Genomic DNA, 24,992 nt, shown 5'->3' with positions numbered 1-24,992 from the left:
AAGTAAAACTTTGATATCACTGGGATAAACTGTTCATTATTTACAGACTAATACCTTATATATTTTTTCACATTCATAAACAAGTAAACAAATACTGTCTCTTCCAATCGACTTCTAGTCCTTATGATAATCGAAATCGTCGGTCAGTGATAATGTCAACAAATGCAAGTTTTGCACGGAGGAACACCGTGAAACTTAAAACTATGTAAAAAGATTTTATTTCCGCTTCATGACGTCACCTGGCACGAGGAGAAATCCGCTTTTGAGAAAAAATATTCCCTGATGGCAAAATCAATTTTCAAGTCGTTCTCATCTTATGTAGTATTCTATGCCACTGGTAGGTGGTATAAATAATGTTTAAATGATAAAATAGTTAAAATAACCATAGACTTACAATGTACATAATACACATTGTTGAATCACGTTTTAGCTAATACGAACTTATTTTTAAGAGTGAAATCGAATTAGGCTACCATTTTCGATAGCCCTATAGTAAGCCCTCTAGTGACATCTAAGTCGGATAGCGAGACTTACATGAGCACATCAATGACACCCTCAGTGTTAGAGAGACTAAATGAGTTCACCACTAACACCTAGTTAGGTCAAAGTTTAGAGATCTGTCACCTTGTACCGACATTACCCCCTAGAACAGTGGGGTGTATGTTTGAAGAACACATCTCTGGTCTGCACAGCTCATCTGCCTCCTCGACTTTCACATCGGCAGATAACACTGATGACTATACCATTCCTCCGTCTGCACACAACCACAGCAAGTCTTTTAACATTCAACTTGATGCGTATAACAGGCCATCCTGCTGTCCGTTCTAGAGTACATAGCATATACCATTGTCATTGTGACTAATACCTATATGGAGGTTTTTGTTCCTTCTAATTTTCGCTTTTAAATCCATTATGAAATTAATTTATCTATTTACATGTACTATGAGTATTTCTGTATTGTTCACCACACGTTCGCTCATCAATCAAATACAACTTCAACGAAAGACTTATTAGAAAAACAGGCGGTGTGAAACGTATTCAAATGTTTGTCGTAATTGTACAGTAGAAGTACATTAAGAGGCTTCCCATTAGTACATCGTACATATTGTTGACTTTTATTAAGTCATTTGAGAGCGTGGTTTGTGAGAAGGAAGCCTGGGATCATTTGACTGTATACATGGTTATTAATGACTTTATTACCTGAAATTATCCAACAACAATCCAAAGTCTATTGAACATTTTTACCGAAGGCAAAATAGTCTGTCAGATTTCTTTTACAAAAAGATGAAAAATATCCACCGAAGGTAAACAATTCTGTCAGTAGACATTTTCACAAAAGGTGATAAAGTATGTCATTAGAAATGATCACCAATGGTAACAGTCAGTAAACTTATACACAAAGGTGAAATAGTCTATCATCAGTGAATTGGCTTAAATGTTTACATGTTTTTCAAAGACGTGTGTCGGTTTCTTGTGAAATGAATGTTTCGCGGATTCTGTTAGCTTCTAACTGTTTTGTCATATGAATATACCCAAAATATTTCAATAGCTCACTGCATCAAAGTCATATGTTTTTTTCTTACTGTTTGCAGGGCATTTTGTTTTTGCTTAATACAAAATATACAATTCACAAAGTCTATGCACGCATATTGTCTTGTGTGATTGTATTTATAAACACAGTCGTAGTTTAATGCTTTGTCTGTTTGACAATAACTTCCGCTAAATAACTGTTCTCTCATCAATTTCAAAGTACAAGTAACTTCAAAATAATTGGCCTCAACACATGCAGACAAGAACACTATTATCAAAACTGCATACAAACTAATTAGTATCGTACACTCGGTAAAGGAAACACATTTGTGCTTTCATGGAGTTTTAGGGAATTTAAACGCTAATCTGACAGAGTACAAACCTTAGCAAAGAAAATCATTTCCATATAAGTACTAAATTATAATCACTTAAAAATGTCTTTCTGTCATAAGGTGATATTTTGTTTTGTTTCTTTTTATTTTTTCATGAACACCATCTACGAAACCTGCACACATTTATTTTAAGAGAAAATAATGCGAAGTGAGCGATTAGCAAAAATAACGACAGTTTCCGACCAAAATAATACATTTTTTATTTATTAACTTGGAATGAAGAATCGACAACTTATTTTTTGAAAACTGCAAGAAAAAGGGTGGTTTACGTGTTTTGATTGTTTGGAATACTAAACTTAAGTGAGAACATCATCAGAAATATATATTGTGATGACGTTAGACTGTGACTTAACTTTCAATGACAATGTAGACACTATTATACTCAAAGAATAGGGAATACCTTAAATTGCTCATTTACTATATAAAACCTATTTCTATGTGTTAGGTCAGATCTTTGCATACATTTAAATATCAAACATCTCTCAGTTAGAATTAATAGTCAATATGAATGCTAAAGGGAGCGTGACACATTCCATCAAGTGGACCAGCTATGAACGCAAACTGAAAGATGCTTATATTTACTTTTAACTTTTTTTTGTTAGTTCAAATAAATATGACGTATATTTGTTTAATGATTAGAACGACCAATTTCAAGTGAGGGTCATCGGCTTCCAACGTTACGAGTATGACATGATAATAATAGTAATATCGACAATCTGGTTATGACATTCACATCTGATGTGAATGCCATTTGAAATTTGTAGAGTGATATAGTGGTATGAACAGTACACTATAACAGATACGTTCATCGAACAAAGAATAACAGGAAAATAAAACTTAAAACACCATAGCAGATTATTTTGTTTTATTTTAGATGAAGATTTACATGAAATTGTATTATATGGACAAGGGGCACAACCAATATATCACACTGTCGTCTGATAAAACCCTGGTGTAAATATCCACTCACTTCGTGGCATAGGTCATCTCGGTTTGAGGGCCCGGTACATATATTCTGGACGGTCCGATTGCTTCGTACAAACACTCCGGACGGGTCCAGAACCCTGTACTAAATCACTGGATTGTCAGAGTGCTCGCTCCGTATTCGCACTCTTAACGGTCCTAGCTCTTACAAACACTCCGGACGGGCCCAGAACCCTGTACTAAATCACTGGATTGTCCGAGTGCTCGCTCCGTATTCGTACTCTTAACGGTCCTAGCTCTCACAAACACTCCGGACGGGTCGAATGCCCAGTACACATGCTCTAAGACAGGTCGTGCGCCGGTACACGTAATCTGGACGGGTCGAACCCCACGTAAACATATTCCGGACGGTTCAACCGTCCGGCACAAACATGTATACTGTAGACGGGTCGCGCGCCCGCACATATAGACTGGGAAGTCCGAGTGCCCTTTACATATACTCCTCCTCACGAAGATTTCTGAGATAGCATATATTGTGGTGTTTTATGGTCGTTAGCGTATCAGATGAACAGTAGGGTAAACAGTGTAAAGGAATAGCAACATATTTATGTACATCTTCAAAACATCTAAATAACAACTTAGTCAATGTAAATTATGCACCTCAACAGTCAGTACAGCACTGGTTTGACGTTGGTTCATTATCAATAGAGCCTAAATTAGTTAGTTGACGTCTAAACCATATCAAGAGGCCATGTACCTCCCCAACTTGTGAATTCACGTATTGATCATATTCAGTAGCACCTAAACTACGGAGTTGACATTTTTATTACAATCTGATGTGCGACCTGTACCACCCCAACTTTTCCTCTTTAATAATTTAATGAAGACTCGCACAATTTTGACAATTCCCTATCGAAGCAATCTGTCCATTTATATACATGGCAATATTGCTAAATTTGACTTTATGTTGTGTGTGCGAATAGGGATTTAATATTTCAATGAACATCTGCTTTGGTAAAGGTTGCCAATATAGATTCATATCTTACTGGCATATATCTTAGTTAAATAATATCAAACGCATGTCCAGGCGACATGACTAAACATTTGTAATGGTGATGCCATGTACATATATGTAGATAATCTATATCCTGAAATGCCATAGCTTTCAAGTCAAATATTATATCGTTAATATAACAGAAATATTTAAACAGATTTCATGAACAATAAAATATAACGATTAAATTATCTATATACATATCTCAAATACTATACACATATGTAACGTATACAAAGGAACAATGAACAGTTGCCAAGACGGTTACAACACAACAGTATATCCGAATGACGTCATTAACATTTGTCACTGTGTTTATATACACACGAGTCGTCTAACACTGGACAACAATTTCACAACGGAACCAGTTTTGACAAGTTCTCCATTTTATAATTCAAATGGGATCGATCTTATAGAAAATAGTGTGCCTGTAAACACATGTATGAAAATATACTATGTTTTCAAACTGTAATATGTTCGCACATAAAAATAATCCTCACTGCCGCCTCGTCTTTACTCCCTTCTGGTTTCATAGGAGGCATTTTGCCAGATATGCCTGAATGAATCCTTTGTTTTGTGTACTTAATGCAGAAAAAGGACTTTTATAACTTTTCTCCAAAAGACACAATGGAAGTCGGTGGTCACTTGGTATAAACTAATATAACAACACAACCTGTTTTTTTCTGTCGAGGTACGAATTTCCAGGTGGTAGTTTTCTATGAACGTTATCAAAGTTTGTGTAATATAATACCCGTCACACTTAGTTGGTTATGAAACCATGCTACAACACTGTTGTTGTCCGTATGGAATAGTGTGTCATGAGTCTATGTTAAATAACGCTGAGTGACATATCACCTTGTTCGAATGCGTTCTTATTTGATCAAACTCCAGTTTTCAATAATTATTGAAGTTCTTATTTATGCTATTTCATCGTTTTTAATTTCGCTTCTTCCTCAGCGAACTGTTTGACCTACATTTGCCTTTCCGTTGGTGTTTCACAAATCTTCGGAGACGACGCTGCCACCTGTCTTTCCAGCGGATGACGATAGTCTTCCGGTCTACGTCATATCCGGTACGATTGTTTCTCCTCCGGTGTTTACCAATAAGAAGATACTGACGATTGAGACGCAGTTTTGGACATTTACATTTGACGTCCTTTTTGGGAATCCACAGGTACGTTTCACCTCGTCTGTTCTGTTTGGGGTCTGGTTTGTATATGCTGATGACGTGGACTGTAAATCTGATCATATCTCCGACAGTCTCCCTGGACAGAATGTTGGCATGGACAGCTGAAATAATTTAATTGAAAATTTCATGACACCAAAGATTATAAATAAAACATGCAGAAAACAGAATCCAAACGAGACTTTTTGTAGTTGATGTGTCTTCTGCCAAGACAACATATATGGAGTTCAATGGTTTATATTGTAAGATGTGTCCTTTAACTTGGCGATACTATGCACTTTTTGTTTTGTTTAAGACAGTATTAACGTACCTGTTTCTGTTATATGTAACCACATTTTACATTTTCAATCCAAATATGTGTAATTCACACATATACATTGTTTATATAAAGGGATTGTTATTTTCAAAACAGAATCATATGACTGGAACAAAAACTGAACTATTTCCTTGAAAACTCACCGAAGTCGCGACGGCAATATTTCCGAACGTTGACTCTCTTGTTTTTCGATTTGCATTTTCCACAAACGGCTGAAATGGGGAAAATTTGTCTTAGAATGAAGAGCAATACAAATCAGACAATACAATATTACAATAATGAACATAAATTAACACAAAATCAACAGCAATTCAGTGTAGATTCATAGGTCATACTCTATACTACACATCCTTCACAATTAGTGTTAGTACAACACAACGACTGACTCCAGGATACATGAATATTTATTTTCCGTCGATTTTGCAAGTCTATGTCGTATAAATAATTGTTTAGCGTTACACTTAACTTTCAACATATATAACGTCTAAAACATTGAACAAAATCTGGTACAAATTGTAACAACGTATCAACCTATCTATGTCCATACAACATAGTGTTGGCCTGACTTTACTAGTTATATATATCCTGTCACCTTTACTCCGTATTTTATACTAGTTTATATATGAATTATCCGTTGTATATTTGTTACGTTATAAACGGTTTTACAGGCACCCTTTCCGCTGTTTTCTACATATGCTTGGGACCACCTTTAGACAGGGAGTTTCAGGCTATTGACATTGACATTTGTAGCAATGAGTTGAGTCCTTTATAGACGAAATGGCAAGAAGGTGTAGTGAAATCTTTATTTCGTTTAGGTTTCTGTATTTTTAATTAAGATCCTGAAATCCTGTCTTCGTATTCTAGTGATTATGCCACCCACACCATTGTTTATTTGTCAATAAAGACAGACACCAAGGAACATACGGACGTCGTTTGTCCTGTCGTTTATACAAGTCCTCGTGATTGCATCTATGATTAATAATCGCGAATTTAGTATTACACCCACAGTAATGATATTTTTATTACACTCTATTGTTGTTTTTGATGTAGTTTGTCGATTGAAAGAGTGCCATCACCACTTTGTACTACATCTTCATCAATTTGACACCTTAATTGAAGGCAGTAATATTTTGAGTTATGCAATGTACCATAACTATGAACTGAGAAATGAATACACCTCCATAGAACATACACAGCAGGAACTGTATCCTTTAAAATCTGGCTAAGTATTGTATACGTATATTGTATTAATTGTTTGTGTATTTTATAGTAATTGTATATGTATACTGTGTTACTATACATGCCCTTTACGTTGTAAAGCACACTGGAGCTGCTAGCTTCAGCAGAATATGGTTCTATAACTATTGATCCCATTCAGTGTAAATGACATTTATATGGCATAAACTAATTCAAAGAATGATGGAAGATGTAATAGTAATCATTCCACTAAACAACACCAATAAGTCGACATATATGAAGTACTGAATCATGCCATTAGTGATAGTGTTTTACCAGTTATCAGAGGGACATAGAGCGTGGCGTGGATGGCAACACCCATATCGGCACGATCGGCAGTGTGGAGTGTTATAGGTATTATGATATTTTTATTACTCAATCCAAACCAAACTTTTACCTATAATTGACATAATCGCAAACCGTTTCAAAACGTTATTAACTTATCAAAATCAACGATATTTATTACTAGAAATAGTGTTGAGTGATAAAGGTTTAGAACCGGGCGTTAAGATATTACCAGTGTTTTACAGTTTGTCTAGACAGTTAAATTGTAGTGTGTCTATGTCTAACTCAATCGAGGGTTATAATTAGCAAAAATACGATGTTGTTGCTATTAATTTTATGTAAACAACGTTGCAGTGCAAATGCATTATGAAATATGTTTGGAATATAGCTTTTGTGTGTGAAAAGATACAATGCAGTTACAGTATAGATCAAATCTAGACGTGTTCCACAATGCATTCTACAAAGTGTGGGCACGTATTCATGAAACCGATCTCATTTTTTAAGCATGGATTCTGAACTGAAACTGCTTGTTACTCTCTTAAATGATGACACGGTTAAAAAGTTAAGTGTAAACATTTTGAACAGTATTCCGCTTAAAGTCTCTTTTTTCTTCTTTTCCAAAATCATGAATAAAACATGATTTATGACAGCGGTTTTACGAATACCGGCCCGTGGTGATGCAGAAGTGCTGCTGTATGTGTATAGATGTCTTAAACGTACATTTACTATCTGTGTATAGTGTAACACTAGACTGTCAGTAAGCCTATCCTCTGTGTACAGATTGTCGGTACAGTATACTAACTGTCTATGTGTACAGTGTGTACAGTGTATACTACAATGTCAGTAAACCTACCCTCTGTGTACAGACTGTCGGTATAGTATGTCTACTGTCTGTGTGTACAGTGTATACTATAATGTCAGTAAACCTACCCTCTGTGTACAGACTGTCGGTATAGTATGTCTACTGTCTGTGTGTACAGTGTATACTACACTGTCAGTAAACCTACCCTCTGTGTACAGACTGTCGGTATAGTATGTCTACTGTCTGTGTGTACAGTGTATACTACACTGTCAGTAAACCTACCCTCTGTGTACAGACTGTCGGTATAGTATGTCTACTGTCTGTGTGTACAGTGTATACTACACTGTCAGTAAACCTACCCTCTGTGTACAGACTGTCGGTATAGTATGTCTACTGTCTGTGTGTACAGTGTATACTACACTGTCAGTAAACCTACCCTCTGTGTACAGACTGTCGGTATAGTATGTCTACTGTCTGTGTGTACAGTGTATACTACACTGTCAGTAAACCTACCCTCTGTGTACAGACTGTCGGTATAGTATGTCTACTGTCTGTGTGTACAGTGTATACTACACTGTCAGTAAACCTACCCTCTGTGTACAGACTGTCGGTATAGTATGTCTACTGTCTGTGTGTACAGTGTATACTACACTGTCAGTAAACCTACCCTCTGTGTACAGACTGTCGGTATAGTATGTCTACTGTCTGTGTGTACAGTGTATACTACACTGTCAGTAAACCTACCCTCTGTGTACAGACTGTCGGTATAGTATGTCTACTGTCTGTGTGTACAGTGTATACTACACTGTCAGTAAACCTACCCTCTGTGTACAGACTGTCGGTATAGTATGTCTACTGTCTGTGTGTACAGTGTATACTACACTGTCAGTAAACCTACCCTCTGTGTACAGACTGTCGGTATAGTATGTCTACTGTCTGTGTGTACAGTGTATACTACACTGTCAGTAAACCTACCCTCTGTGTACAGACTGTCGGTATAGTATGTCTACTGTCTGTGTGTACAGTGTATACTACACTGTCAGTAAACCTACCCTCTGTGTACAGACTGTCGGTATAGTATGTCTACTGTCTGTGTGTACAGTGTATACTACACTGTCAGTAAACCTACCCTCTGTGTACAGACTGTCGGTATAGTATGTCTACTGTCTGTGTGTACAGTGTATACTACACTGTCAGTAAACCTACCCTCTGTGTACAGACTATCGGTAAAGTATGTCTACTGTCTGTGTGTACAGTGTATACTACACTGTCAGTAAATCTACCCGCTGTGTACAGACTGTTAGTATAGTATGTCTACTGTCTGTGTGTACAGTGTATACTACACTGTCAGTAAACCTACCCTCTGTGTACAGACTGTTAGTATAGTATGTCTACTGTCTGTGTGTACAGTGTATACTACACTGTCAGTAAGCCTACCTTCTGTGTATAAACTGTTAGTATAGTATACCTACTGTGTGTGTACAGTGTAACATTAGACTCCCAGAATAGTGAATATAGAGTATAGAGTAACATAAGAAAAGTCTTGAAAATATATTCATTAAAATTAAATGGGACTTTCCACACTCATGTGAATAAATATGGCGTATATTATAAACGTTAATACCACATTTTACGATGGTAATGCTGAATGCAAAAAAAATACCATTCTATTTGTAACCCGATATAACAAGGGTAAGTGCACTCTCCGTGAACGTGAATTTTGAACGTACATTGCTATAGTTACTCTAACCTGCTAATATTACACCACCTAATTGTGTATTAATAGCTCTCCTGGCCACACTTATAAGTTCGGTGTTCATTATACGATTTCATTACCTTAATACTACATCCTATTAATGCGTTCCTTTTTATCCTGGTGCTAGACATTTGCTCGATGAAACAGAGTAGTACTTTTTTGACGCGCGTGTTTTCCCCGTACCTAATGGACCCTAGCTGGTGCGGCCAGGTGTACGGGCCACACACAATACATTCACATGCGCATCGCATATACAGGCGGAATGATTTCAATGAATCCCGTGATTTCGTATGAAAAACATTCCACAAGAAGAAATAGTGCGAACTGTATACACTAAAACTAGGCATGGTTGTTTTCTTTCAGGACTTGCCGTCGAAGTCATAACAAATCTTAGAATTGGAATGGTATCAAACTGGACGCGAACCAACCAAAATAACTTTTGATTTCAAATAGGAAGGCGGGTATTAGTGGTGAATGGAGACAAAAGGTTTGTTAGGTGGCCCGGTCTCTCGTCACTCTGCGCCTCTTCTTCCGTCTTGTAATAGAGTGTTAGCGCTCAATCCGACCCATTAAACGAAAAGCCTTCCCAAACTCTACAATCAATCATAGAATTGGCCATGGCTTTCAGGCGAGTAAACCAGGCGACAGGCCTTTCGTCGGATATTGCATTTTTTACTGAAGTATGGTCTGAGATAGCTCTTGGGACGTTTTCAACCGTAAGAGAGTTTGATATTTTGGATTAATCGTGACAGTAGGCGTTGTATTAGTAACAAATCAAATGTTTGATTCAGAAACTTATGTCAAAGATATTGAATAGGGGTTACCCTGTGACTGTATGTGGCTTTATGCGATCCTGTAATTTGGTTAGATTAAGGTTTGTGGAGGATTAAGTTCGATGATTTTCTCCCAGAGGAAACATTTCCCCACCAAACAAAATGAATAAAGAATTACAGGTTTGATTTAAATTTCAGTAACGTATTATAAGTTATAAATTTGCACATTTGATGCGGAATTATCCGCATACCACTGTGGTATATGCTCGCATCGTTAAGTCCAACACATCACGTGAAATAGCTAAGAGACCTGTAGTCCCAGCCCTGTCCGCTGTATGATACTAAACAGTACATGTAAGTACATCACTGGCCTTGTAGAGATGTTCCTCTATTGTAAAAACAATCTTACTTGTTTGCGTTATTGTGTTTCATTATATTTCCCCCCGTTAGTGTAACTATCAAATCTGTTCATTTTGATGTCCAAATAAACCTTATAATCGGGTGGTTTTATTAACATTGTCAAAATAAAACATTTGATACATTGTTGGTTAATTATTGTTAATGGCCTACCTGGTCGGGGTCTTGAGGTCGGAGCAACAGGTATCTCTGAAATTATCAAAGAAATTATTTATTAGTACAAACACAATACAATAAAGTATCTACTATATATATGTCAGCATCCCTGATGTTTCAGCTCACAAAGACTAAGGAACGTAACAAATTAAAACTACACCTTAAGTATGGGACTGAACTAAAACAACTCATACATAAAATAAGGTAACAGAAACAGACAAATATACACAAAGTGCTATACCACGGCTACCGCTATGCGCCGCGCCTGCTCTAATGCGACATCTATCGGCTTAATCGCTCTTTCATATGCTAAATCATACAAATCTTGTCTGCTTTACAGGAAATTTGAAGCAATTTCGAACATTTAATGCATTAATTCTTATGAGTTTGGCAAAATTGAAAAATGATAACATCTTGAATTTTCTATGGAATCTAATGTCCAACTTGAGAAAAGAGGAGTAGTAATGGCATCGCTTTCTGATCAGACAGCTAGTTTGTGCATCGACATTCCTGTGTTATATGGGGACGCACGAACTTTCCCCGACATGCACGTGCCAGTGCACATCCAGTGCTACCTTCTACAGGTCTTAACAGACATTCCATGTAAAATATATAATAGCTGAAATCTGTCTACATAAAAATCACACCAACAAAATATTCCCTAAATCATATACGTTGTAAAATATATCACGACAAACACACATCGTCCGGAACGCCGATCGCGAATATTTGATTATGAACTGAGACAAGAGACAAAGAACACCTTATGAGCGTGGACGAACGTTTGTCGTGAAATATGACATACTATTATAATTAAATAGTTAAAACATCTCATAATTAAAGTGTGTTTATATTTCAAATGCTCAACCCTTTTGGCGAAAGCTACTCCGTTCACGCCCTAAATGTGAGCCGTAGAAACCAGTTTATAATAATTAATTCGGACTTTTTCCTACATAGACATGCACGGGAGATAAATTGAGTTTGACTGGTGGTAAACATGCCAATCGTATGGTTAGACCGACTCATGCGTGTCTGATTAAATGCATCAACAAGTTTCATACTAGTTGACATGATTTATGTTGTTAGGGCGAGGGTGATAAGACAAACATTATTTCACAACTACAGCTTTATTTTGGAACTTATTTTGGATTTTTGTTTAATATCAATTTGGCTTTGCGTGTGTTAAAGTTGAAAGTTGAGATACAAATACGATTTTATTATGTTAATTAGTTATCTCCACTATCTTCTATTTAATAACAGTTTCCGCGTTTTCATATACAGAAACATGATATATGTATTTATCTTAAACAAAATCACAGCATATTACTACATATTTTTCATTTACATTGTAGTTACATTCATTGGCCTATTGGCGTCATTCAATCAGTGTCATTCGGACGTTTCTGCCCTTGTCCCGCATAACGTGAGATTATCGTAAGAAGCAAATATTTAGATGATGTTAGTCTGTTTCAGGAAAGACTTTGTTAACTATTAACTTAATATATCACTCAATATACGTATTGAGCGGAGTTTCTTTTCTTTATAAAAAAAATGACAGTTATCAATCTCAGTCTTCGAGGGCCTCATGCAATATAGATGCAATCAGTTTGCGCTAATACCTTTTTGAATGTTAAAAGCTAAAATGTAAAAAAAACCTCATTCAATCCGTATAACAGAAACACTTAATATGTGTACCTTTACCATGACTACACACACACAAAATGTATATTGATTCAATTAGATTCAATATAAAGTTAACGAGCATAAATTATCTACCTTAAAAACATTTAAATCGAATTTTGAGGATAACACTTTGACAGTCGTTTATGATTTGGCAAAAATCTCTGCTGTAGCATTTCCGCTACGTGATCAAACTAACCACCGAATTATTCCTTAATCTAATGACTGTCAAAGTTTTATCCTCTCGATTCCGTTACGTAATGATAATTTTACGAGCATTGCTAGGACCCATATTATAGCATTCGTACCGACTAAATGCACACACTAAACCCCTAAACAGATAGCACGTTTTCTAATTTACAAACACTTCACACAAAGAGTAACTTGCAGAGATTCGGCTGTTTCGGAATAAGAAATCTTCATCTGTTAGCAACTAGGTAATTTGTTAGACAAAGTGTAGGTACAAGTCACCTTCCTGTTGTACAAGGAGGAAGTCATGTACAGATAACCAATCACAGAAACATGGTTAACATGAACATGCACGTCCGTCATTCCTTAAAATCATGTAAATTATGTGTGAACAGTGGGCAGACCTGAAGTAGTAGACCTCTATAATACATTGGTGGCCCCCTTGCCGTACATGTTTGTTGTTGATATATAAAACAGATACGGAATAAGCTCCGTCAGTTTGTGTTTAACACGATATAGTCAGCTATATAATATTATGTTGTTTTTAATTTTTACACTGGAAATGCCACAAAACCCTTTTGTTAGCTGAAACACGAACATATCCATCATATATTGTCGGACAACTCGGCAGGATTCATTACAGGCAAAACTCGAAATATTTTCACGTATTAAAAATCCTCGTTTTGATGCCATTAGTGGAATCGTGTTACAGGCAGCTGTTGTGCATGCATTACTGCCACTTCCCCCCCTTCCTCATCTACTGACCGCACCGAGTGTAAACTATACAAAGCTGTAGCGTGTACGGCGAGGGGGTGGAATAACTTACATTACAACTATGCTAAAACTATTTTCTTTTATTTAATTGAAAATGTGCAGGCTTCAATAAGTGAGTCAGCCACGCAAACGAACATATCATGCAATATTAAATAAAACACTTTTTTTTTACCTATGAAAGTATGTATCTCATGTCTTTTTTATTTATGAATTTGGAACTTACACTTGTAAAAAGTATTAAGTAAAGATAACTTAGGTTATGAAACACTAGAATGGTTTCCTTATCTATATTTTCCATATCCTCGTAACAGAGAGAGGGAGTTTAACAGATGTTCCTGTACTCGCCGCACGGTAGCTGCACAGCGACGAGCGCGACTACAATAATAAACAGCTGAAATGTCAAACCCACAGCACCCCTTCCCGGCCGTGATTGATTATTTGTAAGGAGCCGAATCCACGTATTAGTTTATGTATTCAATTCACCAAAACATAATACTCCTGTTTTCGAGTTCTGATGACAATACGGTATGTTATACATTCACTACTGGTCAAACCTTCAGTGGCTGGGTGGATCATTCTAGTTAGATCTGTTGTGATTAAGTATGAGATATTTTTGTAGTTAGGTAAGGGGTAGTTTTATTGGTAACTAAGGGTAAATTGTGTGGTTACACAAGGGTTATTTCATTGATAGATTAGGGATTTTCGGGCTAGTTAAGGGGTATAATTGTGGCTAGGTAAGTGGGAGCATTTTGGCTAGGTTAAGATTGTTTTTGAAGTTAGAGATATTTTAGACGTTACGTCAAAAATTTGTTTGAAGTAAGGGATATTTTAGACGTTACCTAAGAGATATGTTTGAAGTAACATAATGGTATTTGTGATGCAAGGATAATGGTATTTTTGAATTACATTAGGAGTATTTCTTTTTAATTGGGATAGGAGTTCTTCGTAACATAAAATAAAACAAGTTATATTTAAAAAAAAAAAAAACTTTTGAACAGGATTTCTTATTTATTCTGTATATTTTTACAATTCGAATTCAGTGTAATTACAACTGTAACATAATTTTTAAATTTTGTTCTAGATAGAAACCGCACACATGCATTTAAGAAGTTGCTTTGTAACCGAAAGACAATTTTCATCCGAGAAAAGGGGAATAGTTATAGTAATATAAACATATCTATGCCATTATTGTTTATAGTGTTCAGCCTAATAAAGATTTCATTCTTTTTACATGAACTTTCAAAAATGGTAATTGAATGTTTCCTTCGTGAACTATCTCTTACAATGTAGTATGCTCTGTCATATTTCGCTAAAAAATAGGTAAAACTTCTTTCAAACATTATAACCAATTCGAGATCTGATTTATTTACGTGGTCGGTTTGAGCCATTAAGTCTGTATCCTACTTATCGCAAACGCACGTGATTCATTAAAGCGAGCATCGTTTTACTGACTTACATGTATGACTGTATGTTGAGCTGTGTTAATACAATTTTCATGAAAAGGTGACAAGGCTCTCATAGAAAACTGGTAAGTGTTAAAAATGTCCTCAACGTTAGATTGACGCATCGTGTTATTAATACTTCTACACTCTTTCTTGGTGCTATGTACTAGCGGGGCCACTTTGGTAGCGAAGCTAGTGTTAATAAAACAGAAAACAACAATGATACTTAACACGATCGTCAGTTATTGACCATATGTATAGTGCAATATCTGTTTAATTAACAAATCTACGCATGCCATATTGCTTTTCAAGAACAACAAAAACCAAACAAAAACGCCATTGAAAACACTAGAAATGCCAATCATGAACTTTGCTTCCCTATCTATAAACTTTCCAAATTATATCTGATCTACGCATGCGCTAGACGAAATAATAACACAAACTATTTTTGTTGTAATCGTTCGATGTCGAGTTGGCTGTTCCTGAAATAGAGGAATAGCATTTTCCAAACAAGAAGCATAATGTTTAGTCTCGCAAATACATGTTTTGTATTGGGTTTGTTTCATGACTTGCGACGTTGTGCCTATAACGTTGATGCGACATTTAGTTTTTTCACTATTTCTGAATGCATCTGCGCTTTATATACACGTGTAAAACAGAAGAAACAAAAAACAGCTTACAGAGCACGACGGTAACATTTACGCGCATATACATATTGGTATGTACGGAAATTAACCAAGTTGGTTCTCTCATTGTCTGCCCATGCATACGATAACAAACCCGAGATTGTTTTAAAATGGAAATCAGTCTTGAGTGACGTGTATAATGGACATGCAAAATACATTACTCATTAAAAATTAATTAATTTTACATTTCATGAAAATACCAAGATATTCATATCATCACTGTATTAAAATGCCTTTCATTTCTACTGAAAAATCACAACCATAATTACAAATTATTTATATTTCATTTGTCATTTGGCGCAACAATTACATGTATAAATGATTGAAAACTTCTGTGAATAATGTTGCTGATTTGTGTAGTAAAATCTTTATATCAAAATGTAACGTTTTAAACCGGCAGCAACAATGGAAAACTATCACTCATTAAAAAAAATCTATATATAATTTTTGTTTTGTTATGTACTGTAAGTAATTGTCAGTATATGTGTGTTAGAATCTAGAATATCACATGTACACTTACTTATGCACGGGGCGATGGGGGAGTTGCTCTGTTGGTATCCTTTAGCGCACCTGTTACACGTCAGACCGGTCACACCATCCTTACAAGGACACTGTCCGGTAGATTGGTTACAAGTTCGTCCAAGAGCGCCGACGGGGTGACAGTCGCAACCTGCAAAGACAATTTATGATACAGGGTATGAACAAGTCACATCATTGTCATTAAGATCCAATACATTCATGTACATCAAATGTAGCATACTATCAAATATCCATGATCTTGTCCTGTGAAATAGAAAGAAAGAAAAAATGGCTATAAAAAACAAAGTGCCACATCGTCAATACACAAACTTAAAGTCAACACAATATGTACCACACAGTCAACACAATATGTACCACACAGTCGATACATTATGTACCACACAGACAATGATATAGCACATTTAAAGGTATATCACCATCAGTATACTTACACATTTATCCGAAAATTGGTGGACCAGAATTTGACAAATATAACAAGCTATCGACTGTAGCGATTAAATATATATATTGTCTGTGAAGCCTGTTAAACCTTTCAATATTTGATCATCAGCTATCAGTATATTGCAAGTACATGTACACGGTAGCAGTGCCCACTTGTCTACGTTATAGAGCGTTGTCCTCAGTGCACGGATGCCAGGTCGAATTGGCTTGTCTAACTTAATGATTAGATACATGTACATACCAATCTTAATGATTAGATACATGTACATACCAACCTTAATGATTAGATACATGGACATACCAATCTTAATGTTTAGATACATGTACATACTAATCTTAATAATTAGATACATGTACATATCAATCTTAATGATTAGAAACATGTACATACCAATCTTAATTATTAGATACATGTACATTCCAATCTTAATGATTAGAAACATGTACATACCAATCTTGATGATTAGATACATGTAAATACCAATCTTAATGATTAGATACATGTACATACCAATCTTAAACATATTGCAAAATACATAAATAGAGCTTTACTCACTGAACAGAAATATATATCAATTATGAATTATATATACGCAATTCAAATACATATACAATCTGAACATATATATAAGAAAGTTTCATGCATTGCAAACATACATCCATTATGTATTATATAATTTTATATATTTTTTATATTTATTTGCATCATAGACATTCTTAAAAATGCCTTCTTTCCGAGATAGTGATAACAACCTATTTTACTATATTAAGTAATTTAGTAATTACAATTTAGCTCTTTATTGACATTTCTGTGACGATAATTGAATTCCTCGTGTGTCTGGAAATCAATATTCCAAGGCAATGATTGTAATATATTACCGCGATACCTACCACAGAAATATTCAATACAAATACATTTTACTTTAATCAAATAGAGCATAACATACCACCACATGTAAAACAATATAACGTATTATTGTAATTTGCTAGCAAACACATTTGCATATTGCATATTTCATTTTAAGCACTTTTACGTACAATATAACGCAACGTTATTTACGTTATCCAAATGCCTACCAAACGTATTTAGCACATTTAAAAATATCCTTCTTAAAATAAAAATGATTTGCAGATCGCTTGCATAATTGTGCAAACGAGAACTAAAAACAACATTAACATGCAATGTGTTTTATTTACATAAACAGGTTATATTTAATTCTGAATAGTATTACGTTGCGAGTCAACAGAGCTAATAACAGGTGCCGTATGGAACACGCTGAGAGGCGTCGTTGTTGAACTGTATTTTAAACAGAAAATTATATTCGCAGGTAAATCTGACACTCGAACTATAAACGTCAGACTGTTGTGATGAAAGTGATCGGTATTGTCATGCACATTAGCTTGTCAACAGTAGACCATCGCGGGCAAAATAACACATTAAAACTAGTAGCGCAAATATAATTATTTTTCGGGAATGTTCAATTAATATATTTACTTACAAAATCGAAGCATTAAAAACAGGATTATTGATTTCGATCTTATATATATAGCCATTATGTTTGATTTTACCAAAAAAATGAAATATCATTTCAATATCGTATTTAAATTACAAGCTGCCTCGGCCGATGCATTCTTGAAAAGAAGTGATGTGTAACATGCCGGCTCCCTCCCGCTTACCACTCCTCTTTGCTATCTTATCCACACTACAGTATCAAAGTCTGAAGCTTTGGCGAGGCGAGAAAATCGTGTTCACTCCGATGTTGCTCCCCATTTTCCTATATACACACTACTGGCCTGTGCCAACACAATTCAGCAAAACAAACATAGTGTAATTGGAAAAGACACCGGAATAACGGATGTCGGCAGTATGGTAGAAAACTAGGCTTCAGAAAGAACGGTTTCTATTTTATAAAATCATTAAAATATCTAGGATGTTTAAAAATGTTTTTGACCATAATATATAGTAAATGAAAAGCAAACAACATCGACAGGCCAATCAGCATATAGTAAGAGTTTTAGATATCTATATTTACTGACATTTCGCACTTGTCTGTAAAAAATAAATTTCGAAAGGCTATGTGAACGAAAATGATAAATAAAGTACTTTGGAAGTAATTGATATAATTGAAAATATATACATTGTACATAAATAGCAGGAGTACTCATTGTATATTGTATAAGGAACTGTATAGATCCAAGTTAAATGCAATGTTGGTGCTTATCACTTAAGAGAATATTGGTGACGTACACCTGTGGACCGAAGGAAGACGCACTAGAAGCCAAGGTGTTAATTGCCTTCGGCGTTTGTGCGTCCCACCTCCTGAATACTACCGCTTCGTGGAGGTCTACTCGAGAGCTTATCTGGGGCTGAGGGTACGGCTATTAGCACTAATGAAATAGGTGTTACTAACAATAGTATGAGCTTCTTTTGATAGTCCTTGGGTAGATTTCAATGAAAGTTTTGTCACAGCCTCTTAATAACTCAAGTGTTAATCTGAAGCTTGTATCGAATTCCAGCACACATTTACATCGCTAAGTATAAGTACCTGAACATAGAACACTATCGGCAAAAGCCTTTTATCTTACGAGTGTCACACATAAACACCGATGTCATTGAAAGCAAAACGGATAATTCAAACAGGTGACACAAAAGAGGAGTTTCAATGTCTGAAATCGGTTTTTTTCAAGAAGGGGCGAGACGATTGCTTAGAAAGACTTAGCAATGTGACTATTGCGAGTAGGATAAGTAACGGCCTGGCGCCTTCTCTATTTAAATGATTAGTGCCAAAGTGTCAAATGACCTAACAATACCACAATACATAGAGCATTGGATTAATTGCCAATGATTACCTCATGTAAAAATGTCTTTTAGTGATTGAAGTATGTGCTACCAAACTTTCTAGTGAAAAATTGAAACTTGACAACGATAAATTAGTGTATATTTGGATGTTTTTGTAATTGATCAGGTGTGCAATTGTTTTGTAAATAACATATCCAAAAAAGTTCAACTTTCTTGCGAATTAACTATAATTTTTCGATGATCTCAGTAAGATTCAATGAGCTTCAAGCTATTCTGGCACACGTTCCATTATTTTACAGATCCATTGTTTTACAGATCCATTGTTTTACAGATCCATTTTTTACATATCCATTATTTTACGGTATCAGGGTCTGATGGATATTTTAGTATCTTAGGAATGACGAGATAATGTTGTGAGATAAAAAGGGTATATTTTTATTTAACATCAGTCATGACAGGCTTGATCCAAGACCCTTTTGTAAACCCAGACGTTTCTCTTTATAATTTCGGCTCTAAACTCAGAATGAAAGTATGCAATTCCAGCAACAATTTCAATATAATTCAACATCATACCTAGACAAATGTTAGGGAAGCTAGGTGTGATTTTGTTATATTTTCATAACCTACTAATTTAATTATCAAGAAATGAAAAACCGGTGTTCGATTTATAAATAAACCCCAACAATTTACTTTCCTGGTTTAATCAAATACTAGTATATCTTTGAATACCTAAGCATGGGTGGGCGTTATATAGCACATAGTTTCGTGTATATTTTTACGAATTATTATTGCATAAAGCATCTTTCAGGAAAAATTCCGAAAAAAGTTCAGTAAATTGAAGAATTCCACTTTGCAATCTTTTCTGAGATGTGGGGCGGAATAAAAGGGTTCCGTTAACATGCCTTTTTCACACCTCTGGCAACCGCTTTATATGGCGGTTAACGCGAAGATTGCGTCGATCTAAGTGGAAACACACCAATAAAATGGATTGATTTAGTTTTCAAAAACATGCCAATGTGGTTATGATTGTTAAGTAATGCTAACTTTCACGTACTATACATTTCCAGCTGGAGCCTGTTAGACAAGCACCGTTCATTTAAGCGTGGTTTGGTTATTAACCATCTTTCTGTAGTATTAAGCACGACCAGCTAGTGTCTGGTCCACACCTGTGAAAGGAAACTATAATGACTTCTTTTCAAGGACCACTGCATTGCCTACACGTGTACATGTTATCCTGATAATTCTGGTCTGTGAATCTCCCACTCCTCCACCCTCACCCCCCGTTTACAACCCCCAAAAATTCCCCTACGGATATCATCACAATCCCGCCCCTTCATAGTTCCAGGAAGATCCTCCTACGGATGTTATCACAGCTCCGCAACCCCTAACAACTCCAGTTAGGTCCCCTTATAGATGATTTGCAAGTCCCCTCTCTTCCCCTACAGCTCTAGGGGGATTCCATCTTGGATGTAATACCAGCGCCCCTCCCCTGACAACTCTAGAAACATATCTAACGGATGCTATCCATCTGTAGGTCTGTAAATGAAACAATTATCCAAGTAACACGTGGTACTTCCATTCGTCAAGTAATTCTAACTCATTGTAACAATTTGAAATCAATTTCACATAGTTCTTTATCCCGGGTTTTTAATTTGCAATACAATAGTGTATAGTGGTCGGTTCAAAGCCTATCAAACTAATCGATATTCCTGATTAATGTTCATCATTGTTCAATCATAATCCACGTCAGGGTGTACTAAGGTTTAAAATAAAATTGATGAAATTAATTTAGATGAAATATATGAAAATGTTAAGAAAACAATAGCATACGAAAAATGATGTTTATAAGTTGATGATAGAAAATAATCATTTGGCCACGGTTTAAGAGAAATAGAGCGAGAATAGCATTGGCTATTGATTTTAATGACAGACTATGTTCATATAACGTTAGATGTCGATTTTAATGACATAATTTGTTATTGACATTGATAAGATGACGTGTTATCTATACAATCAAGGATTTAACAATAAATACATTGATTCCGACGTGACAATAATTGTAACAAAAATACACATGGTATGTTGTCTTTTAGTAGTGTCAGCGATTTGTAAGACAGAGAGACAGTTAGGTAAGCCAGCGTCAGAGTGTTGGTAGCTCTACAGTGTATAGAGGAGAGTGCAGCGGAGGATGAGGAGACTAGATCCAGTAGAGGGTTCTGCCTACCTTTGCATGCCCTGCGATGGGTAACGTGCTTGGAAGGGTCTCTGTAATAACCCTGCTTACAATAGTGGCAAAACCTTCCCGCAGTGTTGTGCTTACAGCGCAGACATACTCCACCGCTCTTTTGGCCGGAAAGCTCAAACAGCTCTCGGTTAAAGCGGCAGCGCCGAGCATGCAAATTGCAATTGCAAGCTGTAAAAAAGAAAGTATGACGTTAAGTAAGTAGTCTAAATGTCCTACCTTTGCAAGCCTTTCTGTGCGTAATAAGCTTGCTCGAGTCCCTATAGAATCCCTCTTTGCAATAATGACAATTTCTGCCAGCTGTGTTATGTCGACACTTGATGCAAACCCCTCCACTCTTTTGCCCCGATAAGATGTACAGTTCCTTATTGAACCGACATTGTCTGGCGTGAAGGTTGCAGTTGCAGGCTGAAATGGACAAAGCATATCATCAAGATCCGTGTCATCATTTAAATGAGAATGTCTCAAATCAAAGGAAAGTTTCTCCAGGCTGAAATAAGAATATCAATTAATGTTTTTTTTTTTCATATTTCATACATTATTTACATATTATTTTACATTTTCTAATATATTTGAATTAGTTATAAACTTGCCATTACCCTAGAAATCGTAAACAGTTTGTATAAGAAGGCAAACTATATAACACTTATTTGTTCCGTAGTAAAATGTAATAATTCCAAAATACGATAATAAGGTTAATCGGGTCCTTATTAAATCTACTAATTGACACAAAGTTTCGGGCGTACAGTATAAGCGGCTAGTGATGTCCTTCTAATTAGATCTCGGGCACAATTAGAGACATTTATTTATGTGATGGCTAATGTAATGTATCAGGAAATGTTGGCAGGGCATACTATAGAGATAAATGTGAAGCGGAGGAAACTGTAACAAATATCAAGTATGATGAGGTAGGTAATGATTGCGCGTAAATGATGTTATAGAGATAATCATTTGGTGGAATTCATCAGACGATTTGAAAGTTTTTAACTTCCGGTAATCACACAAGGTTTGTTTTTTATATTCTGTCACGATTTAAATACGTACATTTTCTTCCTAAATGACTCTTGTTTTTGTTCTCTTTCGATATCATGTGTTCATTTCCAGCGATCAGATAACAGGTCTATAGACACCCAGCAGGGGAAACAAATGTCTTAGAGATTCTGATAACGTCATGCTCCTCATCACTCTATTATCTGCAAATTCATCATTGAAACGTATAATGAATTTGCAATTTGTTGTTTATGTTTTGCAGTGAACTTGAACGAGAAATTTTCTATTAAACGTTTTTTTTTTATATATATATATTTAATTCTTGAGTTGTCTAGTCAATCTTTAATTTCTTACTTCAAAACGTGTCGCTGAAGATCCCCCTGAGCAGGTATGTATAGTACGTAAACTGTTCTCTACGATTCATGATTTGATTGGACAACCATTACCCCCTGCTGATCATCCTATTACAGTCAATGAGAACGTCCCACGGCGTCCTTCACTATCTTTCCCATTATCCGAGCGTGAAGCTTTTGAACTGTTTAGTATGTTACACTTAGAAGTGTTGTAGGGAATTCTATTAGCCCACATCGCTATCTGTAACGTTCTCAAACGATGATCTAACCCTCTCCTATATAGTCCATCATTTAATTACTCCGAGTGTGATCAGAGGACGAAACTTGAATTCAAAAAGTTTAATATTTTGTCTCACTATCACGATGAGGTAAAGGACAGATTCCGGGGCTTACTTCCGGGAACAGCGGGAGTCACTTCCGCACGTAAGCATGGCAAGGCGCATGGGCTATCTGTTTTGAAACGATTAAATGTTTATCATCGTATTTGATCGCTTTGTTTTATAACATCCGTTTTCCAAGACGAACAATTCAGTACACATACATTTTGATTTTGTAAGTGTGAAAACGATATTATAAGACATTTGATAGATATAGTTCATCAAAAGTATTGGATGAATGCCGAACACTCCCTTTCTCTCACTGGCCCTTGTTTTATAAAGATACACCAGGAACACTCGACAGGTTTAGTTTGTAACTACTTCCAATGTTTCATCAAGGTACTGCGTCACTTATTCTTTCCTCACCGTCGATTAGCCTCGAAGTGAACTATCCGAACATTTGAGGTAAACGTCGCGTGTTGTAGTCGAATAAGGGTCTTATTTGATCCTGTCGAGGCAATTAAATCACATCCTCTGGCATGCAACAGGGATGGTAGGAATACATAAATAGCAGCAACGTTAAATCGCTATCATACGATATGGTCCTACTTGAGGTATGAGAATATTTGAAAGTCCACCTGGTGATCGGGTACAGAATTGCACCTGATATGTGATACTAGGTATGTTACACCGGGATATCGGAACACCACGCACACAACTTCTGTTTACTATCGACATTCTATCGTCAATATACCTGACATTCCAGCTTTCATAAACGTTTTTGTTTTCATCAACAATAATGTAAATATCATCTATAAAAATAAAGATCCTGAGAAGAACCTGACCTGGGATGTTTATACGGCGGTATAATTTTATCATACGATCAACCAATGGTGAAGTGAACAAACAGCTATACCGTAATACAGCGTACACTCCAATAATCCTACATCTTCTAATGCAATCATTGATCATTTTATAATTAAAAACGTTTGATAATAAAAGGAAACAGCCGTTGTGATGTTTTAGAACGTCCAAAATTCATACGAATGAGCTTAACATATACCTGACTACTTCCGAGTGTTATCACCACATACACCCGACTACTATCGGGTGTTATCACCACATATACCCGACTACTCCCGAGTGGTGTCACCACATATACCCGACTACTTCCGAGTGTTGTCACACCATATACCCGACTACTCCCGAGTGGTATCACCACATATATCCGACTACTTCCGAGTGTTATCACCACATATACCCGACTACTCCCGAGTGGTATCACCACATATACCCGACTACTTCCGAGTGTTATCACCACATATACCCGACACCACAGTGATATCACAACATATACCCTACTACTTCCGAGTGTTATCACCACATATACCAGACTACTCTCGAGTGTTATCACCACATATACCCGACTACTCCCGAGTGGTATCACCACATAAACCCGACTACTCCCGAGTGTTATCATCAAGTTGTTGATATAGGCATTTCCAATAGCATCCTTTAAAATGAAAGATACGACAGACTTCCGCAATTATTATTATTTTACTTGACACTTGAAAGTTTGAAATCTTGTTTTACAATAGTCATACACGTATGTTTCACGTATGTTAAAATTATCGGCAAATACATCGCGCACGTTGAACTTATAACACAGGAATGTGTAATCGATTGATGTGGTTCTTATAACTCATCTACAC

The 24,992-nt window shown here is 36.0% G+C and overlaps 1 protein-coding gene across 3 annotated transcripts in view; it reads right to left on the bottom strand.

Annotated features, from left to right (window-relative positions):
* Positions 1-2,772: 2,772 nt before the first annotated feature.
* LOC110453002 (netrin-1-like) overlaps positions 2,773-24,992 on the bottom strand; it is a 51,076-nt gene continuing 28,856 nt past the window's right edge. Inside the window, exons 2-7 of one of the 3 annotated variants that reach the window (XM_021501791.1) lie at positions 21,603-21,791; positions 16,118-16,267; positions 15,355-15,393; positions 10,824-10,859; positions 5,545-5,613; positions 2,773-5,189 (exon numbers count right to left, since the gene is read on the bottom strand). In XM_021501791.1, the coding sequence (XP_021357466.1) occupies positions 4,837-5,189; positions 5,545-5,613; positions 10,824-10,859; positions 15,355-15,393; positions 16,118-16,267; positions 21,603-21,791 (836 nt within the window). In that variant the 3' untranslated portion in view covers positions 2,773-4,836. Of the gene's footprint in view, positions 5,190-5,544; positions 5,614-10,823; positions 10,860-15,354; positions 15,394-16,117; positions 16,268-21,602; positions 21,792-21,839; positions 22,029-24,992 lie in introns of all 3 variants that reach the window. The other 2 variants (XM_021501790.1, XM_021501792.1) reach the window with 2 other exon arrangements.

The sequence above is a fragment of the Mizuhopecten yessoensis genome, unplaced genomic scaffold (assembly GCF_002113885.1).
Source record: "Mizuhopecten yessoensis strain PY_sf001 unplaced genomic scaffold, ASM211388v2 scaffold7055, whole genome shotgun sequence".
Lineage (NCBI taxonomy): Eukaryota > Metazoa > Mollusca > Bivalvia > Pectinida > Pectinidae > Mizuhopecten > Mizuhopecten yessoensis.
Note: the sequence above shows the minus strand (reverse complement) of the source record. Positions and strands in the feature narration are given on the sequence as shown.